Genomic DNA, 17,047 nt, shown 5'->3' with positions numbered 1-17,047 from the left:
CCTTGTATGTAGAGTCCAAAGGAAACAAGAAAGAATGTTTTTTGACAAGATTAAAGAGGTCATTTGAGCTCAAACAGATTGTTTGAAAACGAAGTCCAGTCTAAATGAGGTCAGGAGTAAAGACTGGGGAAATCAGAGACCAGGAAGCCAAAGAGATATAGCCAGAGTCAGTTGTAGCAATTAGAGCTAGGGAAACAAAACCATGCTCTCTCTGGCTATCAAAAGCAAAGGCATTTGAATTTTGTTATCTATATCGAATGTAAAAGGAATGAACTAAGGAGGGTTAGGCCATTTATAGACAAGATAAATGACTTGTGATGGAGAAAATAATTGACATGTTGAAACATAAATGAAATGAGTCATAATCAAATCGCCTTACTTTTCAGTAGTTGCATTTGGCATTAATGACACTACCTTGTAGTAAGAGTGTAAAATACCCTCCAAATTATGGGAATTGCCTGTATATGCTAAGAAAAAATTTCACTGTGGTGCGGTTAATGTCATTTGTAGTTCGGTGCCTAATAAGTTAGGAAATGAATCTATGAACTTTTTTCAGATGATGCAGTTTACTTTGACATTTCTAAGTTTCTGAGATTTTAAGTTGCTACGGGACTGTTTAAAAACTGCAAGGTAATTAAATGATAGGAGGAAAGGGCAGGGCTTGATGGTCACTGTTCAGGATGGATAGGAATCTAGGTGACATCTCTCCCTGTCTTCCCCTGTGTCATGTCCTGTCCCCTAGCCCTATCCTGCAGTTCTGTGCTGTGATTGGTGTCACCCAGCATTTCCATTGCTGTTGTGGTGTAAGAGATACACATGGTGAATTCCATGTTTTTGAGTGGTACTGGGCTGCTGAAGATGTCTGGAAGGACCTCTTACGAGCTTCAGAACAGCTGTATGTGTGTTATATGTATGTGGTTGGGAATAATCAAACTGTGATTGCATGAAGCTGAATTCAGCTGGCAGTTGCAGTGTGCAGACAATGGTTTCAGAGAGCTGTCGGTGCTAATTCTGAGATCTTTCTTGTTTGCAGCAGCAGCCAAAAAAGTCTCCAGTGCTAGGAATCATCAGGGTGTTGAAAACAAGATAGTGTTGCTGCATGGTCCTGGAAGCCTTGAGGCAGTCACATTTGGAGTACTGCATGTGGTCTTCCCGTCTTGAGGAGTGTATGTAAAAGAGTTACAGAAGATACAGGTTTACTAAAAAGAGTTAGGGAACTGAGCAGCTCTCTTGCAAGGAGATGCTCAAAAGGCTGGAATGCTCCAATCTGGGAATGGGAAGGCTGAAAGGGGGATGGCTGCTTACAGAACTGGAAAGCAGTAAGTGAGGCAAATGTGCAACAGTAACTCCAGATTCTGCAGTATCAGAGCCCAGTGACAGTAGATGAAGTGGGCAGGTGATTGATTTAAAACAGATGAAACAGTGTAGTGGACTTCTGGAACTCAGTCCTGTCAGAGTTGTGGAATCAGTTAGGAAGAGGTTAAACAAGTACATGCAGGAATTAAGCCATAAACAAATACTACAGGGAGTGGACTTTAACGTCCCTACTACAACAGTCGGGTATGCTGGGAAGACATAGAAGGTGTGCACGTAAGTGTATGTTGTCTCTGTAGATAACGCTTGCTGTTTCAAGTGATGAAGGTAGTGTTAGATGGACGTTGGTCAGACCTAGAAGTGCAGGTTTTATGTTCCAGTTATGAGCATGAGGAAGATAATTCTTAAAATGAGAAAGAAAAGGATGGAAAACAATATTGAAATATACGGAATATTCCCTTCCTTGAGGTGTCTTGGTTGTGTACATAACTGGTAACTGTAGAACTGTGCTTCTGTAACAAGCATTTTACTAGAAATGTGACAGTTGCTTCAGAATTGCTGATGTGCTGCTTAGCTGTGGCAATGATAAGGAAGGTCAGCTATGACTTGGAAAATGCTGCTGCACAGGACATGCTCTGCTATTCAGAAGCACCAAGTCTCCTTTTTAAAGGACTTACGAAGAGGCTTTCAGACTCTAGCCTGTAAGTGACTTGGAGGATCAAAGTCTAGTTCAGGTGAATAAAGATTTGAAAAGGAAAATGAGTTTACTGATGAATGGAAGTTTACTATTTTGCATACTGTAACCATTGTCCCTCCTTATAGCTTCAGGTTTGTTTTATTCAGTCTCATGCATGTTAACTTAATTACCTTGTAGAATATTGTTCATCGGTGTGTCGCTTGAAGCAGAAAGCTGATTTGCAGACATCAGGTTCTTGGAAGTTAATTGAATTATGACTTCGAATCACTGCTCAAGAGGAAAAAAACAAGCCAGACATAGCATGGTGCCCTAGTTCATTACATGATTTTGCTAGTCTTTTCTAAACGCATTAAACCCACCTTAAATATTCTTTGATTTGTCTCAAATACAAAGGAGGGGAATTTGGGTTGTTCTGGTTAGGTCTTTCCCAGCTTAGTTAACTCTGCAACCCACTTCCAGTTTATGTCAGGTGCCAGAGTTCAGACAACCTGATTGTAAATGTTTGTGTTTCTAAAGCAGGCTGCAGGAAATAAAATCCTGTGCTAATAAATGTAATAGTTTCTTATCTCATGATCACTTTAACATTTCAAGTTAAAGGGCTAACAGTAAGCAAAGGTAAGTGGAGGTGGGTAGAATCACTGTGTTGGTTTGTACTGTCTGTGCTCACAACTCTTTCTTTCTCAATGGCTAGTTTTTAGCCCTACAGTTTCTGGTAACTGCAGTGATACAAAAGGTTGATTCTTCTCTTTAGTTTTTGAATGTCCAGTCAGACTGTGTGAGGTCTGCCCAACCAGGAAGTGTTCATGGCAAAGAAAACTTTGACTAAAAACCTGTTTCCATTATGGTAAATTGCTTTGGAGATGATGGTTGCTTCGGTAGTGCCATGAGGTTGTTGAGTTTGATAAACGGGCATTAAATATGCATTGTGAAAATACACCTCAGTTCTGAAAGTTGCCTGTGAGAGCTTGCTGAAGCTTGCTTGTGTAGTGCTGCTCGTCGTACATCTGTATCACTCTCAATGGGACTCTCACCTTCATGGAACTAAGTGTACTCTCAATGTGTCACTCTCACCTTCATGGGACTAAGCTACTAGAGCACAAATTGAGGTTCTTATACTGTGCTAGTGCTGGCAGTGTTTCAGACTTCACAGTGCTGAATGAAGTTTATTGCAAGAATAAAAATAAGGAGACACTTCCTGAATCATCAGGTTCTGAGGATTCTGGATCTGAGCAAATGGCCTTTTCTCATTCTCACATGTGCTCTGTTTTTGTGCAGGTCCTCATGCTGAAACCGCCAGTGGATGCCAGAATTTGCAGTGTGGTTTTCGGGCCTGCTGCCGCTCTGGCGAATGACCGCTGACTCCTGACCTTTCAGTCTACTTCATTTAGCTGAGCAGGCTTCCTTTCATGCACTTTACTTACAGTTCGCATCTTGTGTTAACAATCCTTGGAGTGAGACTTGTTCTACTAGCCTGACCTTGCCCACAACTTCAGAATCTTAATTATGAGTGTACTGTACAGTGTTGTAACAATCTCACAATCTCATTTGGTTTGAAGGGTGTTGGGTTTTGTTTTACTTAATTTGGGAAGATGGGAAAACGTTCAGATTTCTCCTTTTTTTTTTTTTTAATGCCACTTTCTTCCGAGTTTGGCACTTAAATAGACTTTGCTGAATTATTTTGTGTTAAGTGAATGGGCTTCTTTTTCTGTTTTGAAAGTACAATATAAAGCTCTGCAGAGAATTTGAAATGTATTGTTTGCATTTGGGTAACAACTCTACATCTTTAGGAGCCTTGTTTCTTCCCCTTTCCTCTCATCCTGAAGTTGTTCTTTATATTGCAAAATTAGGGAAATTCTCACCTTCCTTTTGCATTTGGTTTTGTATTTGGGCTTGAAAGGCATACTCAAATAAAACATTCCCACCAGTACAACCCTGGTGTAGCACTTGAGTTATACATGCTTTTGAGGTGTGATGTGCAGGCGTACCCTGTTGCAGAGCTGTGAACCTGCAATGTGTGTGGGGTTGTGTTTTGGTTTTTATTGTTCCTCTAACTGTGCTAAAGATGTATTTTTGACACAGCTTCCAAGGAAGCCTATTTTCATTAACATGAAATCCGGGGAAGACAAAGTTACATCTTTCCCCATTGCTTTGATTTGTAAAAAGGCTCCTTGCTGAACAGCAGAGACTAGCAGGGAGGCAGAAGATCCACTGCTAAGAAGTGCCAAGTGAAACCTGAGCTAGGAAAAGATGAGTAATGTTTGAGTAGTGCTTGAGTGTGTGTGTGTGTGGCAGTATGGGGAAGAGCCCATGGCAAGAGGGAGTGTTGTAGGCCATGCTAGAGTGCAAACTTCAGTGGCCACCAGCTCATGAGTGGTTTTCCTCAGGCGGAGGAGGGGTGGGTGGTGTCCCAATTTTGGCTGAGTTAATTTTCTTCCTAGTAGCTGGTGCAGGGCTGTGTTTTGGCTTCAGTCAAACAACAACACTGATAACACACCGATGTTTTGGCTGTTGCTAAGTAGCACTTACCCAATTAAGGAGTTTTCAGTCTCATCCTCTGCTAGTGAGGAGGGGCTCAAGGCACAGGAGGAAGCAGGGACAGGACACCTGACCTGAACTAGCCAAAGGGGTATTCCATACCACAGCAGGTCATGCTCAGTGTAGAAACCGGGGGGAGGTGGCTGAGGGAGGTCAGTCGCTGCTTGGGGTTGGGTGGGTATCGGTCAGTGGGTGGTGAGCAATTGTATTGTGCACCTCTTGTGTTCGTTGGGTGTTTGGTTAGGTTGAGGGTTTTTTTTGGCGGGGGGTGTTTAGTATCTTTTTGTTATTTTCCTTTTCATTATTATTATTGCTAGTAGTATTAGTAGTGTACTTTAATTACTAAACTGTTCTTATCTCAACCTATGGGTTTTACCACCCTACTGGGCGGGGGCAAGTGAGGGAGCGGCTGCATGGGTTAAATCATGTCAGTGGCCATGTTTGTAGAAAGCAGACAGGTCTCCCCTGCCCATCCTGACTCAGTTTTTGAAGGCTGTCATTATCACTTGGAAGAGCCTGATTAGCAAGGGAAGTGCAGAAGTATAGGTATCAGTATTGGCAGTATTAACACCAAGTTAAGTATTAACTACTTGCATATCCTTGCAGTGTTCAAAGCCAGCTTGGACAGGGCCTTGAGCAACCTGGTCTAGGGAAAGTTGTACCTGCCCACTGCAGAGGGGTTGGAACTAGATGATTCCTAAGGACTAAGGTCCTTTCCAACCTAAAACCATTATACGATTCTATGATATTAATATGTAAATGTGTATTTTAGTAAACTATTCTTTTGATAATCTTTCATTAGGGTAACTTGCAGCTAAGGATTTCATACTCCAAAGTAATTTAATCAAATTCTTGTAGAAAACGAATGAGCTCCACTTAGGTTTTGTCATAAATATTTATTAAAGAATAAGCATTTAACTTGTAAAAAAAATGTCATCTTACACCTCTAAGTGGTGCTGGCATTATACGGCCACTAAGTATGGAGCAGCACATGAAATTGCCTCTTAAAAACTGAAGTGTGGTCTTCACGGATGGCTCTTTGCTGCATGAAATGTACTTGTGGGCAAATACTCCTGATCTTCATTCAGGAACTGGAGTACTGGAAAACCGTATTTGCCACTGTCTTTGAAGAGGAAGAAAGGCTGTAGGTAAAATAAACTGACTAGCAAAAACCAGCATCTTCAAGGCATGATTCTAGGAACCACCTGATAACCTACAAATGAAGCAGCTTGAACTGCTGTGTTACTCTGCAGTGTCACTCACCATATGGGGGCATCTGTAACGCTCTTTGAGAGAGTGGTGCCCCACTGGGAGCAATAAACATGGCATAAAAATCACCTTATTAGTAGTACTGGAGTTGCAAGCTATCAGTCTCTTCCTTGGCGGTGGTAAGTAGTCTTATCAGTGGCTGTAGGATCAATAACACTCGTGTGTTTGCAGCGAAACTCATAATTTGATTTTTAAAATACTTGAGATAGCTCAGATCAGCAGTGTGAGAAATCTCTTACATTTGTCCCCTACATAAGCCAGTTTCTGGAGGTATTCTGACTGGTCTGTACTACTTATTTCGAACAAGTGAAGCCACATAAATCCATACAGAGAGAACATTTTGGGGATAAGCATGAACATACACAGCTAGAGCAAATTCAACGTTGGAAATGTCAATGGTGTGAACACCGGTGCTGTGTACAGCTTCTATTAAAGGTCTGACTTCAGAAAACGGCCTGTGAATAGGAAAACCAGAGACCTGGGAGAGAGAACGAGGAAAAACCACATCAGGTAATGAGGAAAGGTAAAGGCACCTGAATAAATACATAGGTTTAAAAACCTGTTCTACTCTGCATGCAAATTTATGCTGCCCTGAGGAGATGCAATAAAAAAGGCTTATTTTCTATTTTAATACCACCTCCCTATTTCCTGTACTCTAGGCAAGCTGCTGCCATTTCTCCTCTTTGGGTTAAGTCTGAAGTGAAGATGTTTAGAAATGCAGTACAATAAAGTTACATTAATGAACACATACAGTGTAGCTGCAGCTTTTCTGCCTTCTAACTGGTGTTAATTCATTGTGTTCTGTCTGCCCGCTCTGCTGGGGAGTTGATGTGGCAGGCATCTCCTGCCCATCATACATTTCAGGTCCAACAGGAACTGAAACCGCAGCTCACTTTGACAATGGCCACGCTGTGTCTGCTGGTGTCACCACGTGTGAACATGAAGAGCAGGAGGACCTAAGTGTTAAAACAGCCTGGAGGAAGAAGGCCCAGGCGCACTGGTGGCTACAGTGAATGCTGAAGTACAATTTCTTCCTATAAAGAGTGGAGCAAGGACTAGAAAACAGCATGGTGTTGTGTGGGCTCCTGCAGCTGTAAGTAGACTGTTTTAACACTACTCAGCACCAGTGCCAGGTTGTTACCAACCAGACCTGAGAGCTAATGCACCAGTCAACCTGTGCTGTGGTAGAGAAGTAATACAAGAACAGTGCAGCTAGTTTACCTTACATTCTGATCTTTACATTCAACAGGAAAATTTTATCTTCAACATCTATAACTGAAATAGATAATCACTCCGTTCTGTAAATACTACATCTGTTTATCTTGAGTATAAAAGCCCTTGTGACTCTTGGAAGCAGAAGAAATACATAGCCTAGCACACTTTTATACCACAATCTAGCACTACACAATCCTAGGGATTTAGACGACTCCTCCTATGCACGCGCCAGACATGTTCACAGCAGTACCCTGTAATCCCCTAGCCGTTTCTGCAGCTCGGCCTGATGATCATCTTCTACATCTTTGCCTTGGTTTTGTTCCAGCAGTGGCAAAAAGCTCCGTAGGGTAGAGGTACAGTATCTGTTCCAGCGCGTGAGGTGCCTTGGTCTCCATTCCATAATCTTCTCTTTTAATATTTTCTCAATCCTGCAGTAAAACAGACTGTTACCGTTCTAGTCCTGAGTGGTCACCTGAACTGGTCCTCTTTGACACACTTAGTATGTTTATGGGGAACACAAATTACCTCAGTTAAATTTACTGCTACCTAAAAGCACAGAAAAGCAATGCCAACATAGCTATGTTGTGCCTGCGTGTTCACTGACAGAAGCAGATGCCAGGAGCTTGCAGCCCTTTCTAGTTTACAGCCTGTCCTCTCATCCCTCTATAGCATCTTGCTTATTAGGAAGCTGTGCAGCCATGGCTGATCAGCTCTTTCTCTATTAATGAGAGAGCATGAAAAGCAGCCCTATGAACTCCAGTCTCAGCTCCCAGCATTCACAGCAGGTTTTGGGATCTGTGTGGGAACAGGTGCTGGTGATGAGGATCGGCAGCATTTGTTCTGGAGGTACAGTTACCTGCCCTGGAGTTCCAGTGCAGCAGCCTTGTCTGAACACTGGTAAACCAACTCTTCAGGCTAGAGAAAAATAAGACAGTGAAACATGAAAATGTGCAATCTCTTCTGACTATACAACAATCTAACATCAGGAGTTACTGCCCTGCCTGGTACTCCCATGAGTTCACAGTCATGCTAAAATAATCTCTTAGTTAGTAGAGACATGATAAAAACATTAACTAGATGTTTGTGTGTAACGGTGTTCGGGTATTTTTGTTTGTTCCCCCCTCCCAAAGGAAACTTCAGCTACCTTTGATAAACTGTGGAGAAATCCCAGGTTGTTTACTAGGGATGTCCTAGCCGTAAGGCAAGCGTGACATTTTCTTTACAATACCAAGCTACTACTTTAGATATGTCTGTGTTAAAGATTTGTTCCTTTTTACTTCACTGTTGTCCCATGTTCTTACATGGGCAGTTAGAAGACAACAGCCGTGCATCCATTCTCTATAAAACCAAATACTTCACACGATTCTGCTTTGCCTATTTTTTAAGCAGTGTCTAGGAAAATCTGTTTAAAAGCCAATGCTACATAAATACACTTAACCACAGAAGTCCAGAGAATTTAGCCTGTGGCCTCTCAACCCTTCAAACCGAGCTGTTATTAGATCCAGTGATACCTGAACACTGCTGAGGCCAGGGTAGGGAAAGCTTCTGGAAAAGAAAGACTTCCAACGTTTTGGTTTGCTGACATCAAAACTTATCCTTGCTGGAGAATCATGTTCTTGCACATTAAACCAAATCTATGAGAAAGCAAGTTTTTTTTTTAACTTTTGGTATATAACCATACCTATGGAACACATTCCACCTACATGCCAATAACGTGACAAAAGAGCATTTTGTCAGTACCATATTGGCCTCCCAGAGCAATTGCCAGTATGAGTTCATATGAAACAAGGCACTCTGGTGTAGTCACAGCTGATGTGCAGCTTTGGGATCCTGCATCAAAAGGGATGATGCCGCTCTATTATGCCTCATGGTTCTGAATGTGGACTGAGAGTAGTGTATGAACAGAATTACTGGCTGCAGCTGGCAACTCTTAAGAATCACGGCATTGTTTAGACTGGAAAGGATCTGCAGGTACACACAGCATCTGTGTATACTCTGCCACTGAGAGGAATCCATGTCTTGCACCCCACTTTTTTATAGATGATCAGTTTGGCCTGTGAACTTAAACTGCAGGTTTAGTACTACTTTACTTAAAAACCCCCAAACCAACTCAACCCTCCCCAGAACACCCCCAGTGAAAGAGAACTGACACTTTAAAATAAATGTGCTTTAGAATATTAAATGCTCAGCCAAAGTCATGATTTGTGTGTAGAATAAAACCCCTGATGATTACAAAACAAAACTGACAATGCATGACACTTCAGATGACTTCTCCAGGTATGTTTTCAATACAGGATATAAAAGCTGTTTGCTATGATTTGGTGCACACTGCAAGCTGACTCACTGCTTCCTTATAGTGTTCCCAAAATACAGAGGAGCAAACCTTTACACTGAACTTGAAAACCTAGGGTCTTTTTTTAAACTGACCTTCTGTTTCCTCAGTGTCAGACTCTCACACATCTCCACCTCACCATCATGTCCTGGTTTGTGTCCCCAGGAATGCTGCTGGCAGGAACCTGCCCAGGGTTTCTGTCTCTCGTGGCACAGGCCCAGCTTAGCCCCATTCCCCCTCCTATGGCTCATCTGCCCTGAGCTGCACAGCTCCTTCTTACCCTGTTGTCTCGTCCTCACTGCTCTCTCAGAGGGTTTCCAGCCACACAGTGAGTAATGTCACAGTGAACATGCACTAGTATTCCTTGTATTTTATAGCAAATAAACAGGAGGACTTGACACCAGGCAGAAAAATCAATACAGTTTCTGTGCCTTGTAGTGCCAGCTCTGTGTTTTGCACACTGAACCCGACAGGGCTGTGCCAGCCGCTGCGTATGCAACTCAAGTGACTCCTTCCAGTACGCTTCATTTATATGAACAGATGTCATGATCCACCTAACTGCTGATTAAAACCAACTTTCCTATTTGAAGTAGCTGAAAAACCTGCTTAATATTCAGTAAGATCACTAATAAAGTGACAGGCTAAATACAGTTACATTGATGAACCAATGATGCATAAGGTCAAGGCAGATATCAAGTCATCAACTCTTACGTGTACAGAAACGTGACAAGATGCTTACATTATCACAGCTGATCAGACAGTACACATTTTGTAAGGGGCAGAAAGTATCATACTGCCCATAAAAACATCCAGTACTGGGGTTCCAAATCACATACTGACTTCGTTCCAGAGTTAACACATATGCAGTTGCTCCCTAGAAAAAAAAAAAAAAAAGGGTGAGAAAGATGTTTGAAAACTGGCTACAAAGACAGCATGTTTTGTATTGTTTGGAATATTAACTTTTTATTATTAACAGCACTTTTGGCGGGCACACTGGTTGGAAGAATGTACAGGTTCTTTGCAATTCAACCAACAAACACTGTGGTCTCAGTCTCTTACGTGGCACAGAAATTGTTCGACATGCACAGCCCTGAGCTGTTCTTAAAATACAGATTCTGAAAGTCGTCTTGGTTCAGCTATGAACTGATGTGAAATTCCACATCCAGGAATGTTTGATGCCACTTCAGTACCAGCATGTCCTGCTTGACTACTGCCACAGCCCTCACCCACGGGCTGCCTCCTAGGGGAAGGTGCCCAACCAGGGCAGCACATTGTGTGTCTCATCCATCAGCCTTCCCTTGTACAGGCACATAAAGAATTTCCCAGCTCCCTTTTTGTATTCTCTATCAGGAATCCCTGAACTGCTCTTCTGTTTTCTTGTTATTTCCTACATTTTCCAGGTACCTTGAAATACTTGGAATAACCCCCTCCTTACAGCATGTATCAGCTGACGGCTTTATTGAGAACTACCATCTCCACCAGATTCTGAGTGGAAGGAATGCACCCGAATACCTGTTCCTGCTGCTGTACTCAGCATGAAGTAGAAGTATGAAGTACCTCAGCATGAAGAGACTTTTGGACAGGGATTTTTTTACCAAAATTCTATTCAGCAAAACTTTCACAATGTGCTTGGTAATTTGAGATACAAATGGTGGAAATCTGTATTACAGACTGTGTTACCCTCTCTGAAAAGAACAATATTGGTTACTTGGAAATTGAGTGCTTCTCTGTGAACAAATGCGTCTCCTAAGGGGAAAAAGAATCTACAGGTATTGGTTTGTTAGATGTTGGCCAGACTAAGCCAGGCTGCGGCCACAGTGTGCTCAGGTCAGTGACAGGGTACACAGCAGCCAAAGGTGGAGCAGACTGCCTAACCAGCCTGTTTCAGAGGAGGCGGATGCAGATGGACTTGTGGAGCCTGAAGAAATCTATCATCGCTCTTGCTGCAGCTTTGCCATCAGCCCTTAAGACAATCAAGGGATGTGCATGTACCAGTAAGAATTCCTGGCAAGCCCCTAAACCTACCCTGGCACCTCTCAACTTTCACCCAATCCCACCCAAACTGTCACAGTCTCTGTATTCACAACTGAAGCTCTGTGAATGGGCTATCTCCATTACGTCTGTCCTGGACACACCATTTATACAAGCTAAAGTCCAATTAGGGTTTACAGATGCTTGGTAGTGTACTATGAGGACAACAGCTACTACCAGATTAAGTGTGGAAACAGTCCAGGAAAAAAAAAACCAGATTATATTTATACTAAATAGACTTTTAGCTTTCCTTTTTTTCCTAATTCTCTCTGGAAAGACTCAGTTGCATCAGCACCAATGTTCAGATAACTTCCTGAATAAATGTGCCAGCAAGAAACAATTCTATCCATTGGTGGGAACCAAAGAGTGCACAGAATGCAAGTTAATATTGAGACCAAGTGAAAAAATCCTCTTACCTCAGGAATAGCGTTTCCAGTGATAAGCCAGGCTTTTTTCCCCATTCCAAGGAAATAATTACACAAGAGCACGGCATGTTCTTCCTCATCTCCCGCCAGAAGGTACAGGAATTGCTAATTAAGGTACAAGGGAAAAAAAAAAAGTCTGTCTATGCAGTTATCAACTGTGTCTTCAACGCTTTATAGTGTTTCTTAACACTTCTGAAGCAGAAGACTCCTCTCAGATCTGACCTGTACTGTTTACTGGGCACTGCTTCAATGCGCAGGATGAAGCGTGAATGCTGTGAAAATCCATGATGCAGAATGGGGATTGTGCCACAAGAAACAGGGTCTTTGTCTTTGAGTTATTCTGAATTTTGCAGAAGAGTCTGAGATGGTAAAACCATCACCTGTGGTTAACAACATCTGGTATTCCGTAGATGACAGGATTTATCTTTATGCGACAGAGAAGGCTTAAATACCCCATTTCTGCTGGCATTACATGCAGTGTTTTTTTCTGTAGTTCCTCGGAATTACAGTGATCAATTTTAAGCCTAGTTTTAAAGCCTTGATCAATCAGTATCCCTTCACTTGCATGTAATGAGCTATTTTGGATTGGTTTATAACAGAAAAACACCCGGGAAAAGCTTAAAGCCCTAACCCTGTGTAGGGTCAATCAATCGCAACCTATCTAAGATAAAAATTCTGGTTCGTATCAGGATGAGCAACTTTTTTTAACCTTTGGTCCTTATTCTTTGAAATAAAGTCCTCACAACAATAGAATCACAGATAATTTCAGTCTGAAGGGACCTCACAAGCTCATCTAGTACAATCTCCCCCTGAAACAGGGGCTGCTAGGATGTTACCTCACATTCAAGAGGGTAAAGAACTGTTTAACGCATTTCTTACATCCGATGTACTCCATAAATCACAAATTCCAGCAAATGACACACTATCCGGCAAAAAAGGAATCAAAGAAACATATCGAGCCACCAATTCCTGCAAGAAAACATAACAAAGCAAGTCACTCCTTCAGTTCACACCACTACAGCAGTATTATACCAGGTGTGAAGCACAGTGCTATTGCCACAGATATCAGTGACAAAACACTAACCTTACTGAAGCTGCAACTTCTTATACCTCCCATTGAGATACGGCATAATTCTTTGTCTTTTAAAGCACAATACTCATTAATATATCTATTTTTTTCAGAGAATACAAATATCCTTTTCCAGCATCATTATGGATAGACTCCCTGTGTATCACACACAGTCATTACTAATTTATTTCCCATCTGTGGTCCTTCATTTACCAAAAGTGTAGCTGTACAACTGATGTATAGAACTGGTATGTATCTATGTGCATGTGTGCCCACATGTGAATGTACACACTTGGAAATCCGTATCCCAGAAACTTCACTGTCTTTCCCAAGTACTTACTGCTGCTGACTGAGAACTATCTTGGACGGCATCAAGAAGCTCCTCTGGCGGATTCAGGGGTTTGATATATTTCGTAATAAAAACTGTTTTCCCACTGAGGTCAATCACAGTTGTTAGGCACTGACGGCTTGGAAATGCTGATGTACATTCAGCTTCATACTTCTCTGCTGCCTGGAGCAATTTCTCATCTTCTTGGGTATCAAACTTGAAAAGACAGTAGAATTTATTATAAAATAGTTTTATTTATAGTTGGGCTTAAGCCTTTACTATATTTGGCCTTATTTCACCATTTACAGGAACATAAATGCAGTGAGAAATTCTTTCAGAATCTGAACTTTCCCTGCAGTATATACTTTGGCTCTCAGTCATATAAGAAAGGTCAAAGTAATGCAAAATCAGGCAATTTGCATTTACTTATGAATGCACATAATGACTTGTACCTATCAGCAGGCTCTATTAAAGCACCGAAAAGTTATGGCCAAGTAACCTTGTAGGAATGAGTATGTAACACCACGTATTAATTCAAAGTTAAATAATTATGGTTAGGCACTATCCCACATGCTATTCACACAGCATTCCATTAAAACCACAACTGATGTTATGCATAAAATCCCATCATTTTTATATAAATAATACTGTGACAACCCAAAATATTTGCAGAGAAGGTCCAAGTAATTTTTAGATGAACCCTTATAATTCAGTTATGTCTAAATTTCAATGCTTTCCAGAAGCAAATCTAGCACATATTAACTATGTAACAATGATAATTATTTACTCATACGTCACCTAAGATGTCATCTTTTAAAGGTACCAGGATCAGTCAAAATACTTTGTTTCACCCACTTAGAATCCCTTGTATATTAACAGCCAAAACTTACAGCCTCTGGCACTTTGTAAATTCCAATGTAGTCATTCACTGCAAATATCACTGACAAATAAACAACCACTAAGTCAGCCTCAAGCAGTGCAAAGCGCAAGCAGATTGCTGAATAGCACAAAACTAAGCTAAATCTTACACAGGGAACAACAGGAATCTTGCAGCTGATTTAATTAATATTGTACCTTCTTAAGCATTTCATTCATCTAGACAGATATTCAGGAAGGACAGCAGGAGAGGGAGGAAAAACAGGTAAAGAAATGGAAAAAGGTATTTTAAAATCAAACTAAAACTGAGCTTAGCATCCTAAAGCAGCACACAAGTATTTCAAATGATTTAACTTCAGCAGCAATGGCTAGCAATAGAACAAAGGATGGCAAAACATTTAGTTAGTTTTTGTCATTTTATGTTCAACACTCTCAATAGTAACTATATGTGGGGATATCTATTTGGGGAGTTGCAGCACAGAATTACAACTTCTTCTATCATGGTTAGAATATACACACTTGTCACTTTAGTAGAGTTTCTGTAGAAATGTACAGATTTCATTAGACACATGCCACCTAAAACAGAACAGTCGCTTAATGAATTCTGTCTTGCTTTACCTAGTTTCCTCTAACATCAAATTACATCTTACTGTTTTCTACTTATATTGCTTTGAAAAATAGGGATTATTTGAAAACCCCGTACAATGTTTGCTAAAGAACTCATCTGGTTTGGCTTAGGTCAACAAATCATCTGTAAAGTAAATCTTGTAAAGTTTTTACAAGATTTAGAAAAATCTCTAATGCAAAAAGAGAACAAAAATCTGGCAAAACTCACACTGATTTCTTAATCACAACTGGTTTTTCCACTGTTCTTCAAATTTTAGAGAACAGATCTTCTGTATCAATAGTTTTCTATCTAGAATCATAGAATAGTTAGGGTTGGAAAGGAACTTAAGATCATCTAGTTCCAACCCCCCTGCCACGGGCAGGGACACCTCACACTAAACCATGTCACCCAAGGCTCTGTCCAACACAGCCTTGAACACTGCCAGGGATGGAGCATTCACAGCTTCCCTGGGCAACCCATTCCAGTGCCTCACCACCCTTACAGTAAAGAATTTCTTCCTTACATCAAATCTAAACTTCCCCTGTTTAAGTTTTAACCCATTACCCCTTGTCCTGTCACTACAGTCCCTGATGAAGAGTCCCTCCCCAGCATCCTTATAGTCCTCCTTCAAGATACTGGAAGGCTGCTATGAGGTCTCCACGCAGCCTTCTCTTCTCCAGGCTGAACAGTCCCAACTTTCTCAGCCTGTCTTCATACGGGAGGTGCTCCAGTCCCTTGATCATCCTCGTGGTCCTCCTCTGGCCTCCTCCTCAGCAACACTGTCCTTATTCCTGGTTTCACTTTCAGTGCACTTCAGTGACTGTGCATAATTTCTGGTAGTTTGGCTTTCATGGAATGCTGGAAGAGCCCAGGCTGGAAAGGAACCTCAGAATACCATCTGGTTCAATCTTTTGTGGAAAAGGGAGCCTAGATGAGATTATCTAGCACCCTGTCCAATCATATCTGGAAATCCTCCAGCAATGGGGACTCTACAACATCCCTGGGGAGATTGTTTGAGTGAACAACTGTTCTCACTGTAAAAAACTCCTTTCTTATATGGAGATATAACCTTTCCTGGTGCAACTTGTACCCATTGCCCCTTGTCTTCTCAGTGTGGCTCCTTGTGAGAAGAAGCTTTCACATATATTTCTTGCCATTTAGAACAGGTCTCATCTCCTGTTGTGATTTACTGTGCTACAATTCTTTGCTGAATCTTCAGAATGGAACATACTTCAGCCTCTTTCCAGTTCTTTATGTCTGAGTTTTGGCAGGGGACAGTTAGGTCCTACTGTCATATTTGAAATGAAAAAGAACTTATGTCAGAAGATCTTTGACTTGAATAAAATATGCTGATTTTTCCCTCTGAAGTGTTCAAATCCATTCTAAATATATCTACCAAGCTGCATTTCACTGAGCATTAATACAATACATAACCTTTCGGTAACTAAGCATCAAATTGCATCTATGCAAGAAGTTCTGAACATCTGCTCATTATCTGAAGAGGTCAAGATGCGTAACATACAGTCCAAAGTATTCTACAATAATCTCATCCCTTAGTTGAATTTCAATGAGTTCTCTTTCGAAACAGTGCTGGAGACAGGTCTTTCTACAAATGGAGATCTGTGTCCGTACAAATTCACTGCATTTTTCTTCCTAGCAAGTAATTGCTGTGTGTAAAGATTCAGACTTCAGAACTCTTGAATAAGGTCTCATCTATTAAAAGTGCTTCAAGGCCATTAAGACTGCATTTCTGGTTCCAAGCCATAGTAATAATCTCATAATTCAAACCAATTAACACTAAAAGCCACCCATGAATGCACTTTACTGATTTTCTTTACTTTCAACAGGACTAAATTGTAACAATTCCCACAGTATTGCAGGAGAGCAAGAAAACTCAGGACTGGATAGTTTCCAAGACTGTAATTTAAAAGGAAAAAGGGTTTTTAAAATGCATCATACAATTTTATATATTTATTCTGAAAAAGAAATTACATAATGATAGACCTTTCTCTCCAGATCTGTTTGTCTCTAATAAATGATAAGTGCAGCACTGGAAAAGAATGAACTGCTGCTGTTTGCGCATGAAGAACATACATCCTTGCTGAATGGATCTCAAAATCATTGCATAATGTTACATAAAATAGCAAGTGGTGTATGCATTGTAACAACGAATTGTTGCTGTCAGTGTAGGGCACTTCTGGTTTAAGTAAAATAACTGCAAACAGTAACAGCTGCTGTTTAGAAATAATTGTCTTCAAGATCTGGCATCATGGAGCCGTAAATAATAAATGCTTTATCTGAATAGTATAAACACAGGAAAATATTATGTTTGCACCTGCTACCTCCTTT

The 17,047-nt window shown here is 41.0% G+C and overlaps 2 protein-coding genes across 2 annotated transcripts in view; one reads left to right on the top strand and one right to left on the bottom strand.

Annotated features, from left to right (window-relative positions):
- The window catches only part of FBXL5 (F-box and leucine rich repeat protein 5), a gene marked incomplete at its 5' end in the record, with an annotated part of 34,116 nt that extends 30,175 nt beyond the window's left edge, over window positions 1–3,941 (top strand). The window contains one exon of the mRNA XM_080630063.1: window positions 3,287–3,941. Within this exon, the coding sequence (XP_080486189.1) occupies window positions 3,287–3,363 (77 nt within the window). The 3' untranslated portion in view covers window positions 3,364–3,941. The remainder of the gene's footprint in view (window positions 1–3,286) is intronic.
- A 1,907-nt stretch (window positions 3,942–5,848) lies between these two features.
- The window catches only part of CC2D2A (coiled-coil and C2 domain containing 2A), a 55,093-nt gene continuing 43,894 nt past the window's right edge, over window positions 5,849–17,047 (bottom strand). Inside the window, exons 27-35 of the mRNA XM_080631881.1 lie at window positions 14,290–14,310; window positions 13,228–13,431; window positions 12,698–12,787; window positions 11,810–11,923; window positions 10,102–10,236; window positions 8,542–8,664; window positions 7,887–7,945; window positions 7,281–7,458; window positions 5,849–6,293 (exon numbers count right to left, since the gene is read on the bottom strand). Of these exons, the coding sequence (XP_080488007.1) occupies window positions 6,105–6,293; window positions 7,281–7,458; window positions 7,887–7,945; window positions 8,542–8,664; window positions 10,102–10,236; window positions 11,810–11,923; window positions 12,698–12,787; window positions 13,228–13,431; window positions 14,290–14,310 (1,113 nt within the window). The 3' untranslated portion in view covers window positions 5,849–6,104. The remainder of the gene's footprint in view (window positions 6,294–7,280; window positions 7,459–7,886; window positions 7,946–8,541; window positions 8,665–10,101; window positions 10,237–11,809; window positions 11,924–12,697; window positions 12,788–13,227; window positions 13,432–14,289; window positions 14,311–17,047) is intronic.

The sequence above is a fragment of the Psittacula echo genome (assembly GCF_963264785.1).
Source record: "Psittacula echo genome assembly, chromosome: 1".
NCBI classification, from domain to species: Eukaryota; Metazoa; Chordata; class Aves; order Psittaciformes; family Psittacidae; genus Psittacula; species Psittacula echo.
This window is presented reverse-complemented; position numbering and strand designations above follow the sequence as displayed.